Source organism: Hemiscyllium ocellatum, chromosome 31 (genome assembly GCF_020745735.1).
Source record: "Hemiscyllium ocellatum isolate sHemOce1 chromosome 31, sHemOce1.pat.X.cur, whole genome shotgun sequence".
Taxonomy (NCBI): Eukaryota; Metazoa; Chordata; class Chondrichthyes; order Orectolobiformes; family Hemiscylliidae; genus Hemiscyllium; species Hemiscyllium ocellatum.
The window spans coordinates 6,220,803-6,241,913 of record NC_083431.1 but is presented as its reverse complement, the minus strand read 5'-3'; the positions used below and the strand labels follow the sequence as shown (position 1 = coordinate 6,241,913).

General features: G+C 40.6%; 1 protein-coding gene across 1 annotated transcript in view; it reads right to left on the bottom strand.

Annotated features, from left to right (window-relative positions):
* bcas3 (BCAS3 microtubule associated cell migration factor) overlaps nucleotides 1-21,111 on the bottom strand; it is a 1,146,863-nt gene that overhangs the window by 54,024 nt on the left and 1,071,728 nt on the right. Inside the window, exon 23 of the mRNA XM_060847956.1 lies at nucleotides 5,619-5,786. Within this exon, the coding sequence (XP_060703939.1) occupies nucleotides 5,619-5,786 (168 nt within the window). The remainder of the gene's footprint in view (nucleotides 1-5,618; nucleotides 5,787-21,111) is intronic.

Sequence of the window (21,111 nt, the reverse complement as noted above, 5' to 3'; positions counted from 1 at the left end):
GGGATATAGATAAGCTGCACAGCTGGGCAGAAAGGTGGCAAATGGAGTTCAATGTCGGTAAGTGTGAAGTGATTCACTTTGGGAAGAGTAACAAGAAATGGGGTACTGGGCTAATGCTCAGATACTTGGTAGAGTGGATGAGCAGAGGGATCTTGGTGTCCATGTACACAGATCTCTGAAAGTTGCCACCCAGGTAAATAGTGCTGTGAAGAAGGCATATGGCATACTGGCTTTTATTGGTAGAGAAATTGAGTTCTGGAGTCCTGACTCATGTTGCAGTTGTATAAGACTCTGGTGCGGCCGCATCTGGAGTATTGTGTGCAGTTTTGGTCGCCATACTATAGGAAGGATGTGGAGGCACTGGAACGGGTACAGAGGAGGTTTACTAGGATGTTGCCTGGCATGGTAGGAAGATTATATGAGGAAAGGCTTAGGCACTTGGGGCTGTTTTCATTGGAGAAAAGAAGGTTTGGGGTGGCTTGATAGAGGTGTACAAGATGATTAGAGGTTTAGATAGGGTTGACCATGAGAACCTTTTTCCATGTATGGAATCAGCTATTATGAGGGGCATAGCTTTAAATTAAGGGGTGGTAGGTATAGGACAGATGTTAGGGGTAGATTCTTTACTCAGCGAGTCGTGAGTTCATGGAATGCCCTGCCAGTAGAAGTGGTGGACTCTCCCTCTTTATGGGCATTTAAACCGGCATTGGATAGACATATGGAGGATAGTGGGCTAGTGTAGGTTAGGTGGGCTTGGATTGGCGCAACATCGAGGGCCAAAGGGCCTGTACTGCGCTGTATTTTTCTATGTTCTATGTTTTTCATTGGACAAACTAGCAGGAAACTTGCCACCAGGATACATGAACACCAACTGGCCACCAAAAGACACGACCCACAATAACTAGGTTCCATACATACAGACAAAGAAGGACATCACTTTGACTGGGACAACACATGCATATCCTAGGAGAGGCGAAACAAAGACACACACGAAAATTCTTAGAGGCATGTCGGAACTCCACCACTAAACACATCAACTTAGATCCCATCTACCTTCCCTTGTAAAAAAAAACAGACATGACATCACCCACCTTAAGAAACCAAGAGCTATAAATGGAGAGGCAGGACATATCACCAGCGCTTCACCAGAGACTCTTAATGATGATGTTACCTTGTATGGTGACAAAATGTCTGAAAACAAACCTTCCAGCTCAGCAAGCTAACTTACAGACTTATCATCAACCTGAGCTACAAACCTTCTCAAAAATCGCTAATTCATGCTGACCCTTTCTGATCAACCCACTGTTTTCCATGTGACTATTCCTACCACAAAAATTAAACTGACTGATCTGTAATTCCTGGGAATAATCTTAATTTTTTTTGAACAAGATCATAATGTTTACAATTCTTCAGTCTTGTGCCATTTCCCCTGAGTCTGGAGAAGACTGAAAGATTGTGACCAGTGCCAACTATATACATGTAAACTCATCCTGGAGCATGGTATAATGAGTTGCTTCAGTAATAGCTGACTGTGATCATTGGCTTCACAAGAAGAGGAAAGGCTCCTGGTATTGACAGGTAGCCAGCTGCAACAGTGGGATATGAGCCTGCTTCCTGCTCTCCTCTGCATGGAACACTCAGTGCTGTCAACTGAATGCAATTATCCTTAAGTCTCCAGCACTTGGAGATTAATTTTCAATATGTGACAAACATCTGGGAGAAAAATCATCAGGTATATTCTTTTTGATACTCTTTCTTTGAAGCAATACTAATACTGAGAATGGGAATAAGGTACTTTGTGAGTCAAGAATTGTCCAATTGTGTAACTCAAAGAGGAAGGGTCACCAGACTTGAAATGTTAACTCTGATTTCTCTTCACAGATGCTGCCAGACTTGCTGAGCTTTTCCAGCAACATTTGTTTTATTTCTGATTGACAACACCTGCAGTTCTTCAGGTTTTTATTAAACAAATGCTTGTTTGGCACTTGGCAGAAAGGTAGTGACCCATGAGGATTGATGCTTTGGGTGATGAATAATGGGGGTGTGGAGCTGGGATGCTTGGAGATGATTGGCTTTTGATGAAATTTCCAAAGTTGACAGCCTTAGGTGCAATCTCAATATAAAGCTCACAGTCAAGCATTCAAAACTAGTTACTTCCTCTAAATGGCATTTAGTGGTAAGAAATCAAAAGCAAAAAAACTGTTTCGACTGACTGACTTAACAGCTGCATTGAGCAAGGCTACAGAATTACAAGAGGTCAGAGGTAAACCTGATAAAGAATTATGTAATGAGTACAGGGCAGTACATGGCCATAATCCCCTTCAGTAATAGATAAGACTCTTAGTCATCTGTAGAATGTTGATTTATTTCACAAATTAGGTGGTGGGACATTGTTTATGGGGGAGGGGATACTGTACAGGATCCTCAGATCCGAAAATCACATAAGATACAGCCTAGCTCCCAGCATTTCTGCAATTCTTACACTAAAGATGGTTTAATGGATGTCGGACTGGAAGCCTGTCACCACTTTCATGAGTACTTTTCATGATGGCATTATTTATCAGCAATCTACTGGCAGAAGAACATTCTCCATGGGAGCTGTAAACAGCTTTTGAGTCAGTGCAGTCTCTGTCAATACACATTTTCATCCCCAATCGCTCCCACCCCTGCATCTCAATATATAATTGCTACCAAAAAGCTAACAGACGAAATAGTACCAAATTAGTAACCCGATCACATTATTAAGATGAATTCCACTGAAGTAATGAGACTTCTGAATCAAGATTGCCAGTTAGCTGCAATTTGTTGTCAGATTTGCCAATTTTGAAACCAGGCAGACATGTGGGATCAGTATCAGGAAGAAGGTGGGGACAAGGCTCTGGAACCTGACTTGCATTGAAGAATTTTCTCAATTGTTTACTCAAAAAGTGATGATCTGACCCAGAACCAGGCAACTGGCAATCCCACTGAGCTACATTGCCTGAAATATCTCAATTGAGTAATTACCTCACCTTTGATTGATTCTATACACGATGGGCACAACATTTGCTTGAGAGTGCTTCTCAAGATTTTCAGTGGCTACATTTTGCTTTTCAGGAACTATATTCTCATTCTCACTATCTTGTCTATTAGGTGACATCGTTAGATTAATTTCTATATTCGTGCTGATGCACAGAGTATTTGGATTCACACAGAAGCAGAATTGGAAGAATTCATCAATATCCTCAATAACTATTAACCCCATTTAACTTACACTACAACACACTAGGAAATCATTAATTTTATAAATATCATTGAATTAAACACTGGCACAAGATAATCGGCACAAGTTAACAAAAGTTTCTTTTCAAAATAACTGACACACTTCTACCATAAGAAAAGCCTTCACCTTAAACACACAGACTGGTGAGGACACATCTAATGTATTTCCCATGAATGTGCGCAAAGATGCAATTAACCTAACTGGGCAGTTATGACCCCTATTATTGCACCCCAGATTTAAACTTATCAATTGACACAGTGTTCACTATATTTGCATCCATTACATTTTTACACACATTGTAGCTTCTGAATATATGCAGCCTTCAGCTATAGGTACCATACTTATTAACAGGTAATTCATCGTCTCAGTGCTTTTAAGATTTCATAGCTTTTAGTAAGTCAGGTGTTCCTTTGTTGTCAGGTGTGAAGTTGTTTTCTCTCCTTTGCAGCCTCCTTCTCCCTTCCCAGCCTTTGCAGCTTCTCCCTCTCGTTCTCATTCCCTTGCGGCCTTCCATTCTCTCGGAACTGCTGTACAGCTTTTCCCCACCCCACTGCAGCCCCCCTATCTCTGTCACAACCGCTCGAGGTCTCCCCTGACTCTTGCCAGTATTTCCTTCTCCCTAAGACCTCTGCAGCTTCCTCATCTCCTCCAGCCCCCGTGCCACCTCTGTGTCTTCCCCATCCTTTGTGGATTTCCTGTCTCCTTCCCAGTCCCCTTGCAGACTCCTTCCTCCCATATTCTCTGGAGCTGGCAGACAGATGACTGTCTCAGCAAATAGGTAGCTTACCAATCCCATTTCTGGTATTTGAAAATAGGTTGCCCCTCTTGGCCTCAGCAAAATGGCAAATGGCGCCCACTCTTGGTTTTTGACCCCCACCACTCCCAGACCTCAGCCCCACTATCCCAGCCCTTAGCTCCCAGGCCTAAGCCCCTACTCCACCTTATAGCTCCCTCACCACTGGCACTTACCTACTTTGCTTACTACTCTTCCAATCATAGTGTGGTTCTCTCTGTAACGTATTGCTTACAGGGACACTTGTGGACCTATCAGCAGCAAGCACAGGAGAGAACCAGCCTGTGAGTGAAGAAATATCTCCTGACCTTCTTCTCTCATTCTAATAATGATGGCGATTTTTCTCTGATTGGTTGCCCCAGTGTGTGAATTTTCATGGGCATTTTGGGAACTATGGGAACAGATTTGCCCACCACCCTCTGAGTGCAGTTCTCAGGTACTTATCACTTTAATTTGTGATACAGGTTGTGAACATGGAGAGGAGAAGAATATGTTGCAACATCGAGAGTCAGGCACATAGTCAATAATGCTTGCATTGCCTTTATTCAAGTTACACCAGCTCAGAGTGCTCGTATTATAATTTGAGAGTGTTAAAAGTTTCATTCCTCACCTGTTATGATGGACTGTGCAAGAACAAACGAGATGGGCCAGTTTAGGATCTACAACATTTAAATAAATGAAGCTTTTGGCAGCAGAAATGCTGGCAGTCCATGAATTCATGTCAAACATTTGGGTGTAATTTTAATTTAATCCACCAGACTTCAAATAAAACTCAAAATGCAGATTATTTTGCGCTTGGATAGCACAACAGTTCCTTGAAAACATAAAGACATCAAACTTTCTGCACTGTATTGATTAAACCTCAGGCAATGATTAAGCCCACAATATCCAAAAACTAATAAAGACAATGGGAATTATTTGTTCATTTAAAATTCTAATCGGCCTATTCACATTGTTGCTTAAACCCATCATGGGTATAGAATTGTGCTGTTCTTATGAAGTGATGAAAATAGTTGTTGCCTTGGGCAAAAAGATCCCTAGATTATAAGGCCAATACAATCTGCAAAATCCTAACAGGGATTAGACAGAATAAATCCAGGGAGTCTAGAACTAGGGATTATAGTTTAAAGATGTTGGTGAGGCCACCTAAGACTGAGATAAGGAAGAATTCCGTCAACCAGAGAGTGGTGAGTCTGTAGGATTCTCTGCCACAGAAAGCAGTTGAGGCAAAACATTGAACATTGGGCAAGGGGAGAAAGTGGGAACAGGGTAATGAGTTGGATGATCAGCCATGGCAGAGTCGAAAAGTGTGGCACTGGAAAAGCACAGCAGATCAGGCAGCACCTGAGGAGCAGGACAGTCGACGTTTCGGGGACAAGCCCTTCAACAGGAATGCTTACTCTGACTCTCCAGCATCTGCAGTCCTCACGTTCTCTCATACTGAATCACAGAACAGTTAAGAAGAGTCGAATGGCCTACTCTTGCTCCTTTTTCTATGTCATTATCACAAACGCATCACAATGTCTGCTGTGAGGGCTATGCACCATGTAATTTCTTTCTTACCTGTTCCTGAACCTACAATGTCCCTGCTAGGTGATTCAGACATGGCATCTGCCAGACGTTCACGGAGACCTTCATCTGTATTATCGATAGAAGACATATGACGCAGTCCAAAACTCTCTGGCCAACTGCCACACACTTCCAATAGTGTCACACTGCGGTCAAATGTTCCTGAAAGAGAAAATGTATGGGAGTGTCATTTATTTTCCTACCTCAACCCAAATTCTAGCTCCAGTAGAGTGAGCAGGCAAGTGTAAAATCTTGTTAAGTCTTAGCAAGACTGATGATCCTGTCACTTGTTATTATAAATGTTGCTCATTTAGGGATACAGTAAGTGAGCAACTAGCAATATCATATGTATCAAGCTTGGGAGGAAAAGGTGTCTTTGGATCTATTGATTAGATTAGATTCCCTAAAGTGTGGCCCAACAAGTCCACACCGACCCTCTGAAGAGCAAACCACCAAGACCCATTCCACTACATTCACCCCTGACTAATGTACCTAACACTACAGGCAATTTAGCATGGCCAATTCACCTAACCTGCACATCCATGGACTGTGGGAGGAAACCCACGCAGACACAGGGAGAATGTGCAAACTCTACACAGACAGTTGCCTGAGGTGGTTATCAAAGCACTCCACTATTGGGATTTTTCTCACCTTATGGCTGGGTCTGCTACAGATTAATTGACATGGACTGATCAACAACTCCATTATCACTATATCAAACAACTACCAGGGTGATAGGAGATGAATTCAATGATTCCTGGTCTGTTCTGGTTTCTCTTCCATGCCTCATATTTGATTTGTTCCCAATTAGGTGTGTGTTTATGTTATTAGCAAATGCCCACTAGTGAATAACTTGGGACTAATCTGGAATATTTTAATTATGGCCGTATACATTTGAGGAAAGGGGAGCTTTGTTCTTCCAGTCTAGTCAAAGTTTAGTCCTAAATTGTTTTTTTGCTTTACTGCAATAACTTTGGAATAGATTAGTTTCACTGTTACCAGCCATATTCCAGGATGTTGTTCAAATGACATTCTTCATATTTCAGGCCGACACTGAGATTGTCAAGATTTCCTACAGTACCACAGTGACTCCCCTTCAAAAGTATTTAATTGGCTGTAAAGCACTCTGAGTTGTCCAGTAGTTGTGAAAAGCACCACTGAAATCCATGTCTTTCTTTTTATTTTAATCACATTTCCAGCATAGGTCACTGAGTACTTGAGGAACCCTGAGTGATTTCCCTCCTCGCCTGAGGGCACTAAAGGAAACTGCAGTGCCCTAATCACACAAGCACTTATCCCTTACCCTACATTTTCAACATTGCTGGTGTCCCCACCTCTGAGTTAGGGGGTCTGGGTTCAAGCCCAACCTAGCCTGGAGGCATATCATATTATGTCTAAACAATTGATCAAAATAACTACAGCAAATGGACCCAGAGCCTGTCTGTTCAGTAAAAGGATCAGCCAGTTGGCAGTATATTCATCTGTTGAACTTCAACCACACTCTCAGATAAAACAGATATAAACCATTTACTGTATGAGAACGTTTCTCCTCATGTCACCATTGCCCCTTTGGCAAATTACCTTAAATCTATGACCTCTTGCTCTTAATCCTTTTACCCATAGGAACAGCTTTTTCCTACATATTCTATCCACTCATGATGTTGAACACCTCTATCAAATTTCCTTTTAAGCCTATTTTCTTGAAGAAGAATAGCCTCAATTTCTCTGACCTATCTGTGAAACTGAAGCTCCTCATCCCTAGAAACATCTAATGCTTTCACATCTTTTCTAAAATGTAGCAGATCTGAATACAATACTTTAGCTGCAGCCAAACAAGCACTTCACACAAATTTCACTTGTTAAATTTCATATAATCTTCTTAACTTTAAACTCTATTCTTCTATTAATAAACCATAGAATGCTGCATGCTTTATAAACTCCTTGTTCAAACCATCCTGTCACATTTATTAACTTATTCACATACACCTCTAGGTTCCTCTGCTCCTGCAGAATTGCACCATTTATTCATTCTTCATACCAAAATTAATCACTTCATATTTCTAATTTTTACTCTTAACTTCTGTTGCTAGTCTTGAACCCAACTGGGCCAAAAAATTATCTTACTACTCTTACTATTTCTACTTCTTTCCCGCTCAACGCGTCCTATGTCTGGCTTGCTGCATCCTGCCAAACTCTCACCACCCCTCTCTGAAATTGCTTTGTATTTCCTCCTCACCACCTGCCTCCTGATCCCCTTGCAGTTCCTCTCTTGCCTTCCTCTCCTAATTTTCTCCGTGTCCCTCTCCCTATCCTAATGCTGTTTCCTTTCTCGAACCTTTACTTGTAAACAAAAGGTGGAGCATGAGGTGGGAGAGAGGTGATGGGGACTAAGAAGTCAGAAGAGGGAACAACAAGGGTTCTGGACTGGAACAACAAGTAGATGGGAGTAATGGGCTTGGGAGATGGAAGCATTGCATAGGTAGCAATGAAGGGTGGGAGAAAGGAACAGTGAACGTAAAAGAAATGATGGTTCTGAAGAGGGAAAGCAATGAGGGGACTGGAGAGGCAAGCAGTAAACAGAATGCAAGGAGAGGAAGAAAGATGGAAGCAGTGAGCATGAAGCAGTGACGGTATGGGAGACAGATGCAGCAAAGAGGAAGCAGTGAGGGAATGGAAAGATGTGCAGCAAGTGGGAAACAGTGAGGGGATAGGAGAGGGAAGCAGCAAACAGGAGGAATTGAGAGGGTAGTCAGCAGTGGCAATGAGCACAAAGACAAGAAGTCACAGGATTCCAGATTTGTTACACTGCAGAAGGAGGCCATTGTGTCTGCATTTGCTCTTTGAGTATTTTGATTTTGTGCCAATCTGCAGCCTTTTCCCCATAACTGTTTAAAAAGGACTAACATCTGCAGCTCCTAGCACTCGTGTAGTAACTATGCTAAAATGAAAATGGAGGTCAATCACAGTACCACTATTTGAGGATATTTCCTAATTTGCAAACTGCTAAAATGAAAATGTGCTACCAGAATATGCTTTAAACAGGAGATATCTGTCCAGTAGATCACACAGCACAAAATGAGGCCATTTGGCACTTCAGACCCACACCATTTCTTTAAACGAGCTATTCAACTGACTTTACTTGACCATGTTATTTCCTTATTGTTCTGCAAAATTTTCCTTTTCTCATAATATATTCAATTCACTTCCGAAAGTTATGAAATCTGCTTCCAGTGCCGTTTCAGGTACAGCATTCTGGATCACGACAATTCACTTAATAAAACTAATTTGCATTTCCACACTGATTGTGTAGTCAATCTTCTTAAATCTCTGTCCTCTAGTTATTGATCCTTTGCTAGTGGAAAGAATTACTCCTTATTTACTCTGTCAAAATCCTTCATAATTTCAAACACCTCTATTAAATCTTCCCTTAACCTTTTCTGCTTGGAGGAGAGCAATGTCATAACTTGCTGGTCATTTGACATTATTTTATATCACATTTCATCTAATTTTCCTTGCTGTTCTTGTGCACACACAAGGTGCCCTTTGCAGGAAGAGCGCTGGTGCTGTGATAAAGTAGGGAAATGATTAAGTACTCAGTGTTCTAAGGATAGATTGCTAGACAATCACAGCCATTGAATGGAGCTGTGGAGCCTCAACACACACTGAAGGCCGCTGACAGGTGCTATGAGTCAGGGCAGACTGAGGGATTTGAAGTCCACCTTGAGTATCCTGACCCATGAGAGAACTAAGCTGGCTCCACTGTTAACACTCAGGAAGCCGAGTCTGCAACCAGCCGGCAAAGTGGTTCAGATATGGTATGCCACTATAATGACAGCCATAAGAAGATATGACCAGGATTTGGCCTATGTAGACACCTGTAGATATCACAGCGACTCAGAATAAATGTCCACACTGTGAAGTTGTGCAGAATGAGCAATTGAGATACCCTTGTGGAGTCAGTAGAGATTCTCCTTTTATGTTCTTCACTGGATCCATTGGTTATATGTTTATTTTAAAACCAGTACACAACACACTGGAACATTAATTTTTGGTAGTGTTGTCTGGGGGAGTGGACACAACTTTAATTTAAGGTGCAATAAAATGGAGGTGAGAGGAAGAGGAGGTGTGATTGGGGGGGGGAGGCATAACATATTTTCCCCCAGTTTACTATCACAAACATCATTGTGACGATCTCACAGCTAAGGGCAGGTGCACTCAGACATGGGTAGTCTGAGGACAGTGTGGTAGAAAGTTTAGTCTAGCTTCCCCTGATGGCATCAGGCCACTGCTCCTTTTTTAAGACTACTATTCCAGTAGTAGTCCAGGGGTGCTATACTTATCCAGGGGTGGGGAACAAGGGCATGAAGAAATCATGATGTGGAGGTGCCAGTGTTGGACTGGGGTGGACAAATTTAAAAATCACACAACATCAAGTTATAGTCCAACAGGTTTATTTGGAAGTACAAACTTTCGGAGCGCTGCTCCTTCGTCAGATAACCAGCTATCTGACAAAGGAGTAGTGCTCTGAAAGCTTGTACTTCCAAATAAACTGGTTGGACTATAACCTGGTGTTGAATGATTTTTAATTGAGCAATCAAACCTACCTGTATCAATCAATCCAGCAGTACAACTGTACTTGGAATACAGCTATGTGTTTTGCTGCTAATCTAAGTTTGATGTTCCAAAATATCTAATGGTTGCTTTAATCATTTATTACCTATCATAAAATATGTATAAATTCAAAAACACGAGAGGCATATATATGTAAACAAAAAAGCATACACACCAATATGTAATATATATAAATGCACACACAAAAACAAACACATATATACATAGAAAAACACAAATATATAGGTAATAACACAGACATACACATTCACAAAGACACAAATAAACTGTTAAAACACACACACATTGCCATAATCGCACACCCACATTTGATTTACATGCTGTTGGGAAACTATGTGAATTGAATTTGACATGAACTTCCATGTTCCTGTGCTAATTTTACTCTCTCTTTTTCCACCTACATCTCTCGCCTTGACTTATTCAGTCCACAGCCTAATAAAGTGAGATTTGGAACATCTTGTTTTTCTCTCACTGTCCTCTCTTTTCAAAATGGAAAACTGAGAAACAGATCTATGGCAATATGACTTTTCCTCCATCTTATTAACCTATTAGGGTTGGGAAAGAGTGCAGAAAAGCTTGCAAAAAATTCTCCCCTAAGTGTTTAAAGCAATTCTACTCAGTTTGTACTGGAAAAGTGAGAATATTTTAATTCAAAGTCAAGATTATTCCATTTGGATGTGGTTTGCCTGTGTGCAGGCAACATGTCTGGCCCAAGGGCTTGAGTGTGGAGCAGGTTTGTTTAAACAAAATGCTATCTTTTTGACTGAATGGTAACCCAAGATCCTTTCTAAACTCTCATAAGTGATCCTGAAGGAGTATTTCAAAGAAGAGCAGAGAGTGATCCCCAGTATCCTGCCTTTCAGTTTTCCACATCTGACACAGTTAAAAAGCAGAACATCTGGTCATTATCACATTGCTGTTTATAGATTTCAGTGAACATCCTGGAGACTGTAAGTGCAAGCAACAACAGTGATTAAATATCTTCCATCTTCTCAAATAGAAGCTTCCATATGCAAGTCTTCTAGTGACCTCACAGTCAACAACCAAACACCATACCTATAACAATACCAACCAAAAGCTCCAGTGTACTATAAGAGAAATGGAGATGATTGGTGGAATACAAAAACTGATGAGCCGATGAACAACATCGAGCTGAAAAGCATGATCTGTGTTTACAATGTGCTGCAGGTGTGTATGGCTAACCAACCACGCCCTTTTCTCCCATTCTAACAAATGATGGGATTGAACAAATCACTGAAAGACAGGCAATGGAAAGAATAACATGAGCACTTCAATGAGTAATACATGAACTCTCCTACATATCAGCAGATTTCCCACATCAAATTGAAAAATTGCCTGAGAAAGAAAACCTGTCTTCCTTCCCATCATTGAAAAAGTGCTGCAGGCTATCAAATCAAGCAAAGAAGTCAATGTCCTTGGCCCAGAGGACATTCCAGTAAAGATTTGGAAATGTAATGGGGCAGAGAGAATCTACTGTCAGGAAAAGCTTCTACAGGATCTCAAAGAAGCCAACATTGTCAGCATCTGGAAGTGGAAATGATCCAAAAATGTCTCCAAAACATATTGAGGAATAAGTTTTTTTCTCAACTGCAGGAAAGATCCTTACAAGGACCATATTAAACCATCTTGGTCTTAAACCATAGAGCCTTTTGAATGATGTCCTCCTGCACTTAGATTGTGGCTTTGGGCCTAACTGTGAACCAGACAATTTGGTGGGTTTGCAACAAGACCTATACAAGAAAACTGCAGAACTTAACATTCATGATCAGTATATGCTGTCCATTGACCTGTATGGGGGTGGGGTGGGTGAAAATAATCAGTGGTGAAGGGAGTGATGAAACCTCTTGGAGTATATCCAACCAAAGTTGGCAACCTAGTACAAAGGTGTTCTTGAATCTGGATTGAGAGATCGTGCCAATTTTTGATACCTTTCACTTCTCATGCCAGGAGTGGAATACACACAGCTCTGTAGTCACAATTTCAGCCTGTGTTGGTGAGCTCTACTCAGTCTTCTGGTTGCACTCCTTACCTCTCTTCACAGACTTTGCTTTTAATACCTTTGTATCACTTTGTATCTCTGTGTATCACTTGCTCCTCTACGGCTGAGAAAAGTTATCACAAAAAAACCCATAGGTGAAACATTATATTGCTAGACCTTGGATCTGTCCTCTAGGATAGATTGTAATTCAACCATCTCACCTTAACCTCAGTCTATTTTTCCTCTCCCTTGCTTGACGGAAGGTCTGTGATTTCTCAGAGAAAGCTAATCCTCTCTCCTGTTTTCCTTTTTACAAAATGGATCCAGTGGACAAAGGCCTATAGCCTATCAACATCTTCCACAAACTGTCAGGCTGCCTAAAGGTATCCTCTCAGTGCAGGGGCAAGGTCCTGCCCTTGTCAGCTGTATCATATGGCAGACAATTGGTGTCTAAATGGGAGCAGGCAGTGTTTGTAGGTGGGATGATTGAGTGAAGAAATTATTATACCTGACGTTGTCCTGCCCAAGGCTTTAGACCTTTCAGTGTGTCTCTTTCTGTTTCTAAATTAAACTTATTTCCTTCTCAATCTCTATCTGCAGAAGCAGCATAACCACTGATGCTTGATGATGTGCAGCATATACATTTTACTTTTTTGTAGACTTTTTGTTAAAGTGCAGTGTAGATTTGACACTCAAATTAAATGACAGTAATTTTTTTCAATTTCAAATTGTAAAATATTCCGTTTGTGAGAATCTTGACAGTCTTGTCCTGGTTTTGATGACACAGCATAAACTCTATGTTGCTTTGCCACGTTTCCACTGCAAACTGAAGGGACTTGCTGTTCAAAAGTGCCTCTCACTACTTCAATATGTACCAAAATATGTTACTGCATGAACTAATTTTGAAGTGTTATCACTATTGTATTATGGAAAGTGTAGCTCACAATTTGCACACAGCTAAGTTTTGGCCTTCTGTTTGAGAGTTAGATCAGGGAAGTACATCCCTGCTTTTATTTCAGAAGGGAAGATAGGATCTTTTACACCATCTAAGGCAGTGCCAATTTAGTTTGTTGCAGTTCAACATCTCACTCAAAGGTTGTGGGTTCAATTTTCAAATTCTGAGAGGGCAGATGGAGCTTCGGTAAGTCATCTCATCCAAAATAGAGTAAAGCGACAGTTCACACTCTCCAAATGCTGAGCTGTGAGTCAGTGTAGATTTTATGCCTAAGTCCTGGAAGTTAACCTTGCTTTTGCCTCTCGAAGTATATTCCTCCTCCCCCAGCCTGCTTTGTGGGTAGGTTTTTTTAATGTCAGGAGGAGGAAGGGAATGATGGATGTGTGTCTGCTTCATTTATCCTCAGGGTTCCAACACACACACACACACACACACACACACACTCTCTCTCTCTCTCTCTCCCACATACACACATTCACCTCCCTGCTTCTCTCCCACAAATTCACAAAAGCTTAACTTCTCTTTCACTCCTTTCCTCCCACATACATAATACTCCTTTCTCACTCCCCCTCCCTCCTCAAATGTACACATTCCCCCCCCCCTCCATACACACTCTTTCCTCCTCCCTTTCCCCACCCATTCATTCCCCACCCCACCACACAAGCATTGGCCCACTAAGGGGATCCAGATGCTAGTTTCAGAGCACCAGTGTGATTGAAATATTTTCGTTCCAGAGCCACAGAATAAAGTTAGGGCAATTTTTGAGAGTTTTAAGTTTTTAATTTCAAAACATAGAAACATAATAAAGGAGAACAGGAGTGGGCCATTTAGCCCTTCAAGCCTGCTCCAACAATGAGATCAGGGCTGATCATCCTACTCAGTACCTTGTTCCCAGTTTTAACCCATACCTTTTGGTTCTTTTAGCCATTAGAACTGTATCAAAATCCTTCTTGAAAACATTCAATGGTTTGGTCTCAACAACGTTCTGTGGCAGAGAATTCCACAGGCTCAGCACTCTCTGGGTGAATAAAGTTCTCCTCATTTCAGTCCTAAATGGCCAACCTCTGTATCCTCAGCATGTGACCCCTTGTTCTGGACTCCTCGGAACACCCTTCCTGCATTTACCATATCGAGTCTTGTTAGAATTTTATTGGTTTCTATGAGATTCCCTCTCATTCTTCTAAACTCCAGCGAATATAATTTCATTTGTCTATGATGCCCTCTGATCTATTATAACTGTTTTTAGCACTGTTCTAGTTTTATTCAAACATGACAGGTTACACATAACCATTACCATTGGACCACTGTTCTTTTATTTATCATCTGCTTACACTTTATTATGTCTATATTAAATGCCATTGGCTAATAAATTAATTACTACCATCAGTCATGTGAATAATTTTAGCACTATGAATTCCTTCAGTAGGTCTGTACATTTAAATTTAAAATTTCTATATAATTTATAAAATATTTTTTTCTGATTTGACTATTTCAAGGTTTGAGTATTGCTAAGAAAAGATGCGGCTTGCCAAAGATTTCTCTCTGGCACTTATCAGGCCATTTGCAAGAATATTGCTGTAAAGGCGAACAACATTTTTACAAGAAATAGTGCTGACTGGTTAGCAAGTGAGCCTCATTAGATGTGATTCCATAATTCACCAACATTTGTTACATAATCATGACTCTGCTAAATATTACAATGTTGAAAATTACACAACACCAGGTTATAATCCAACAGGTGTCATGCAACTGAAATGATATATTGAATAAACTTAGATTACTCAATCTATCATTTCAGTTGCATGACACTGAGATCTTTTGCTGTAAATTCTGTGTTATGATCCTGCTCCACAGCTACCTGATGAAGGAACAGCACTCCAAAAGCTAGTGCTTCCAAATAAACCTGTTGGACTATAACCTGATGTTGTGTGATTTTTAACTTTGTCCACTCCAGTACAACACTAGCATTTCATAAATATTACAATGACAGCCAATTTATGATTGCCAGCTACTCTTGCAATGTGGCACATTTGTGTGTACTGTCTACTTTTACAAATATACATAAAGAACACAATATAAATGCAATGCTCTTAAAACTATATTTCCAGTTCAATGAATGAAATAGGTGCAGGGTTTAAAGTCAGTTGTGACAATAATCAAGGAAAAGGCTATCAAGCTCTCAAGACCAAGAATTTAAAGAAATAGATAAAACCTTTAATGTGGTATCTGAGTACACTGAAATAATTGTGTTGAAATAAATGGGGTTTTGTTCAGCTGTGCGTTTTGTAATCTTTGGAATTGTGTGTTTGAAATTATATGTAGATAGCGTGGTTTATTTTATCTTTTTTTTGTACTAAACTTCTGTTTTCTTATTAAAAGTAAATCTGCAGCATGTGTGCTTATGTTTCAGTGAAAAACTACCACACTAAAGTAAAATATATCTCTCAAGCCAGATCTCAGTCTGGGATCTGACTTATCTAATGGTAAAATCACCAGGGATCATATAACAGCATTTAGTGCCAGTGTCCTGTTGGAAGTGGCAGACATTGTGGAGAATGATCATTTGAATTTAGAGTTGAAAAGTGTGGCACTGGAAAAACGCAGGTCAGGCAGCATCCGAGGAACAGGAGAATCCCATTTCACACATAAGCTCTTCATCAGCAATGTGAATTTAAAGGCTGATGATGTGGAAGTTGAGGAAAAGGGAAATTCTGTTGTCGCTCTGGGAGGAAGGATTAGGTGTGAGTACAGAAGTGTGGGAAATGATCAGACATTGCTAAGGATCATACCAATCATGGTGGGGAGAATCCAAGGTTGAAGAAAGGCACATTGGAGGTGCCTTCTGGATTTTGCATTATCAGAACAGGTGTGACTGGAAGGGAGAGACTGGTAAAATGACAACGTTTTTATTAGTTAAGTATGTTTCTTGATGTTGTTAGCGGTCATCTTTATTAACTGCTCATTTTCTAAAATTTTCAGTTTATTGCTTTGGCTCTTTTTTTGCTCGGCAAATTCTGTCTTTTTTTTTGCAAACTGTTAATTTTATTTTGAAATCCATGTTTAAAGTTGTACCAAACCAGATCTCAGGCAATAGTGTGTTTCTTGCTGATAGGGAATTAGAGTCTCAGAAGAAGACTGATTTTGTTTTAGAGGACTGGCAAAAGGGATTATTTCTTCTCCAATAGAAATGGGAAGTATTGGAAATGCCCAGCATGGATAGAGGCATCTGTGCAGCAAGAAACAAAACATTTGCCCAAACCAGCAAACATTGTGGATCTGAAGCATTAATTGTTTCTTCCATCACAGATGTTGCCTGTCCTGCTGAGTATTTCCTGCACCTTCTGATTATATTTCTGATTTCCAGCATCTGATTCCCTATTATCTTACAAATGCTTGCCATTTGTAAGTGTACTTGATTTCGATCTAAAGTGAGAAAATATTCATCACGTAACACAGTATATTATTTTTCTGTGAATGAAGGCCAGTTACGAGGTCAGAAAAACACATTATTGCTGGTGAATTGGTTGATGCCAATTTACTGGAAAGTTTTGCCATTTTTGAATTTGGAATTAAATCAAGGTCATGCACCAACTGAATACATCACTGTTAATTCAAGATATTCTCATGTACTACAGATTGTTTTTTACAGTATTAGTGAACACCAAGTTTTTGGAACACTGCTATCCGAATATTGCACAGTGCCAAGTTCAAAGAAATGGAGTTGCATGCATGATATGAATGACCAAATTATGTGCAATTGTTTGGCATTGAAATGGTTATAAAGTGTAGCATGCTGAAACCCCCACCATCATGTGCTCTATGAATACCATGTATATAGCCAAATATAAGTCAAGAAGAAAGAGACCACATTGCTGTTTGTGGGATCTTGCTGTGAGTAATGCATTACAATAGTGGCTGTACTTCAAAAATAATTCATTAAACTGCTTTGGGATGTTCTGAGGTGTGAAACACATATTAGAAATGCAAGTTATTTATTGCTGAGGGACAACCTATATAAATTTTAAACATATTAGTCCAGATCTCTGGAATGCCATCTTCTGCAATCCTAGCACAGCAGCAAAATTACAAACTCCACTTCTCTGCTGCTTTGTTCCATAGTTAAACTGTTTATTGTAACAATCAAACTCATCTTGAAATGAGCTAGGATTTAAAGGTACCAGCAGTTGACAATCTTTTTACTGAAAGCTACAGAACCAGATTGACAAATGTTTAATCAGTCAGGAATCAAGGGTCATGGTGAAAAGGCAGGAAAGTGAAATTGAGGATTATCAGATCAGCAGGATCTCATTGAATGACAGAGCAGAATTGATGGGCCGATTGTCCTATGTCAGCTCCTATGTCCTATGGTCTAATCACAAGGTAAAGAGAGAAAACTGTCATACATCACTGCTGTTTATGATTTTCCACTTTGCCAATTCAACAAACCTCCTAAAATAGAAACTCCTGACAATAATATAGTGGTTGGGAAGTGGGAGGAAAAGAACTGAATAGGAAGAGGAAAGAGGGATTAACAGCTCTATTACCACTTGGTTAGAAAGGAGAGGTTCTTGACAGGGGAAGAAGTATGCTTTTTTTGGAGAGCTTTCATTTCTTATATCTCATGGAGTATTAGTGAAATCTGCAGGTGAATAGTTGGGAGGCTGGTGAATGCTAGAATACTAGTACTGCGAACTGGGTCTCAAACCAACTGCTTGGCTGATATCCATGTCATCTACACATATTATTGAAAGTGAAGAATTTGGTATCAGCATCCAAGACAACTCAAAAGATATACTTCCTTCAAAAAATAAACTCTTGGTGAAGCAATGTTCTCATTAAAATTTCTGACACACAAAGTTGAGATCAGTTCAGGTTAAGGAATGGAAGAAGATAGAGAGAGGGAGGGTTTATGCTATTTGTGGATTAAAATTAAAACTTTAAAGTTGGGTTAACACTGAACAGTGAAGTGTGCAATGACATCTGTGTCTGTAATCAGCGGCTTAGCTTTTAACCACTGCCAACTAAAACAGTCAAATATCAAATCCACTTTACAGATCATCGCAGCGGCTCAGGGTCTGCCAAAGCAAACAGTCAAAGTCTGAAGTTTGCTTTACAAACCTGTGATCGGGGAGTTGAGAGGGGCAGGCTTCCAGGAAAGCAATTGCAGTGAGCTTCATTTATCCTTCAGTCCCCAGCCCCAGTATATATCGAGCACATAGTTAAATGCCACTATGAAAATCAGTCACTAACAACACAGGTATGCTTGGGAATAGACGATATGAACATCTGGGCAGCCAATGCACACGTAAATTGACAAGAAATTGATAATTTTCGCCTCTTTTTAGAATATAACATAGAACAATAGAGTGCAGAACAGGCCCTTCGGCCCTTGATGTTGCACCGACCTGTGATCTATTCTCAGCTTGTTCCTCTACACTATCCCATCATCATCCATGTGCTTATCCAAGGATTGTTTAAGTCTCCCTAATGTGGCTGAGTTAACTACATTGGCAGGTAGGGCATTCCACACCCTTACCACTCTCGTAAAGAACTTGCCTCTAACATCTGTCTTAAATCTATTACCCCTCAATTTGTAGTTATGCCCCCTCGTACAAGCTGACGTCATCATCCAAGGAAAAAGGCTTTCACTGTCTACCCTATCTAATCCTCTGATCATCCTGTATGTCTCGAGAAATCCCCTCTTAGCCTTCTTCTTTCCAATGAGAACAGACTCAAGTCTCTCAGCCAGACCAGGCAACATCCTGGTAAATCTCCTTTGCACCTTTTCCAATGCTTCCACATCCTTCCCGAAATATGGCAACCAGAATTGTACACAATATTCCAAGTGTAGCTGCACCAGCATTTTGTATAGTTGCAGCATGACATTGCGGCTCCGGAACTCAATCCCTCTACCAATGAAACCTAATACACCATGTACCTTCTTAACAGCACTATCAACCTGGGTGGCAACTTTCAGGGATTTATGTACATGGACTCCAAGTTCCCTCTGCACATCCACACTACCAAGAATCTTTCCATTGACCCCCAGTACTCTGCCTTCCTGTTCTTCTTCTCAAAGTGCATCATCTCACATTTATCTGCATTGAACTCCATTTGACACCTCTCAGCCCAATTCTGCAGTTTATCCAAGTCCCTCTGCAACCTGTAACATTCTTCCAAAATGTCCAGTACTCCACCGACTTTAGTGTCATCTGCAAATTTACTAATCCATCCACCAATGCCTGCATCCAAATCATTTATAAAAATAACAAACAGCAGTGATCCCAAAACAGATCCTTGTGGCACACCACCATTAACCGGACTGCAGGCTGAATATTTTCCATCAACCACCACTCACTGCCTTCTTTCAGATAGAAAGTTTCTAATCCAAACTGCTAAATCACGCTCAATCCCATGCCTCTGCATTTTCTTCAACAGTCTACCATGTGGAACCTTATCAAAGGCTTTACTGAAGTCCATGTACACCACTCAACTGCCCTACTCTCATCTACATGCTTGGTCACCTTCTCAAAAAAACTCAATGAGGTTTGTGAGACACGACCTGTCCTTGACGAAACTGTTGACTATTTGAAATCAAATTGTTGCTTGCTAGATGATTATAAATCTTATCTTTCATAATCCTTTTGTCATTCTTGAAAGTGTCAATTCTCACTGCAGTAGGGGACCCACATGCAATGACTCTTATCAAGTATGGGTCCCAGAGAAATTGTCTATATCAGAGATATGAGTTCCAAGGGGTATGGGTTTCATTCGCACTGACTCACTGGCATATAGATTCCACACTAACTGACACTTACTGGGGTATGGATTCTACATGCATTAATTCTCACTGAGCTATGGAGTCCACATAGCTGAGTGAGATATGTGTGGGATATGGATTCCATTCTGAATCTTTACATTCTATAGCTGATGACCCTTGTTGGGGTATTAATTCTACTGTTGCTGAATTTCATTGGAGGTATGGAATCCATGGTGGCTGACTTTTGTTGATGATGTTCTATAGCGACTCAGCAGCCTTCTTTACCGAGTTCATGGGCTGAGGAGAAAATGAAGGAGTTGTCAAACATGGGAAGGATGAACATGTTAGGAATTTACTTTCTGGAGTTTAGAAGAGCAAGAGGATTTTAAAAAATTCATGCAATGTGAACATGGTTGGTTGCGCCAACATTTATTGCTCATTTGCCTTTGAAAAATTGGTGTTGAAATGCCTTCTTGAAATGCTGCAGTCCAGTTGTTGAAGGTAGATTCATAATGCAATTAGGGAGGGAGTTCTAGCAACATGAGGCTTTGACTCAGTGACAATGAAGGTGAGTGGCTTGGAGGACAACTGGCATGCAGTGATGTTCCCATGTATTTGCAGTCCTTGCTCTTCTAAGTGGTATTGGCTGTGGGTTTGGAAAGTGCTGACTAAGGAGCCTTTATGAATTTCTGCAATGCATAGAATCGCAGAGAGATGTACAGGACGGAAAGAGACCCTTTGGTCCAACTCATTCATGCCGACCAGATATCCTAACCTAATCTGGTCCCATTTATCAGCACTTGGCCCATATCCTTCTAAACCCTACTCATACATAAACCCATCCAAGTGCCTTTTAAATGCTGTAATTGTACCAGCCTCCACCACTTCCTCTGGCAGCTCATTCCATACACGCACCACCCTCTGCATGAAAACATTGCTCCTTTGGTTCCTTTTATATCTTTCCCCTCTCACCCTAAACCTATGCCCTCTAGTTCTGGACTCCTCCACCACAAGGAAAAGACCTTATCTTGTTATCCTGTCCATGCCCATGATTTTATAAACCTCTATAAGGTCATTCCTCAGCCTCTGACACTCCAGGGAAAACAGCCCTAGCCTAATCAGTCTCTCCCTACAGCTCAAA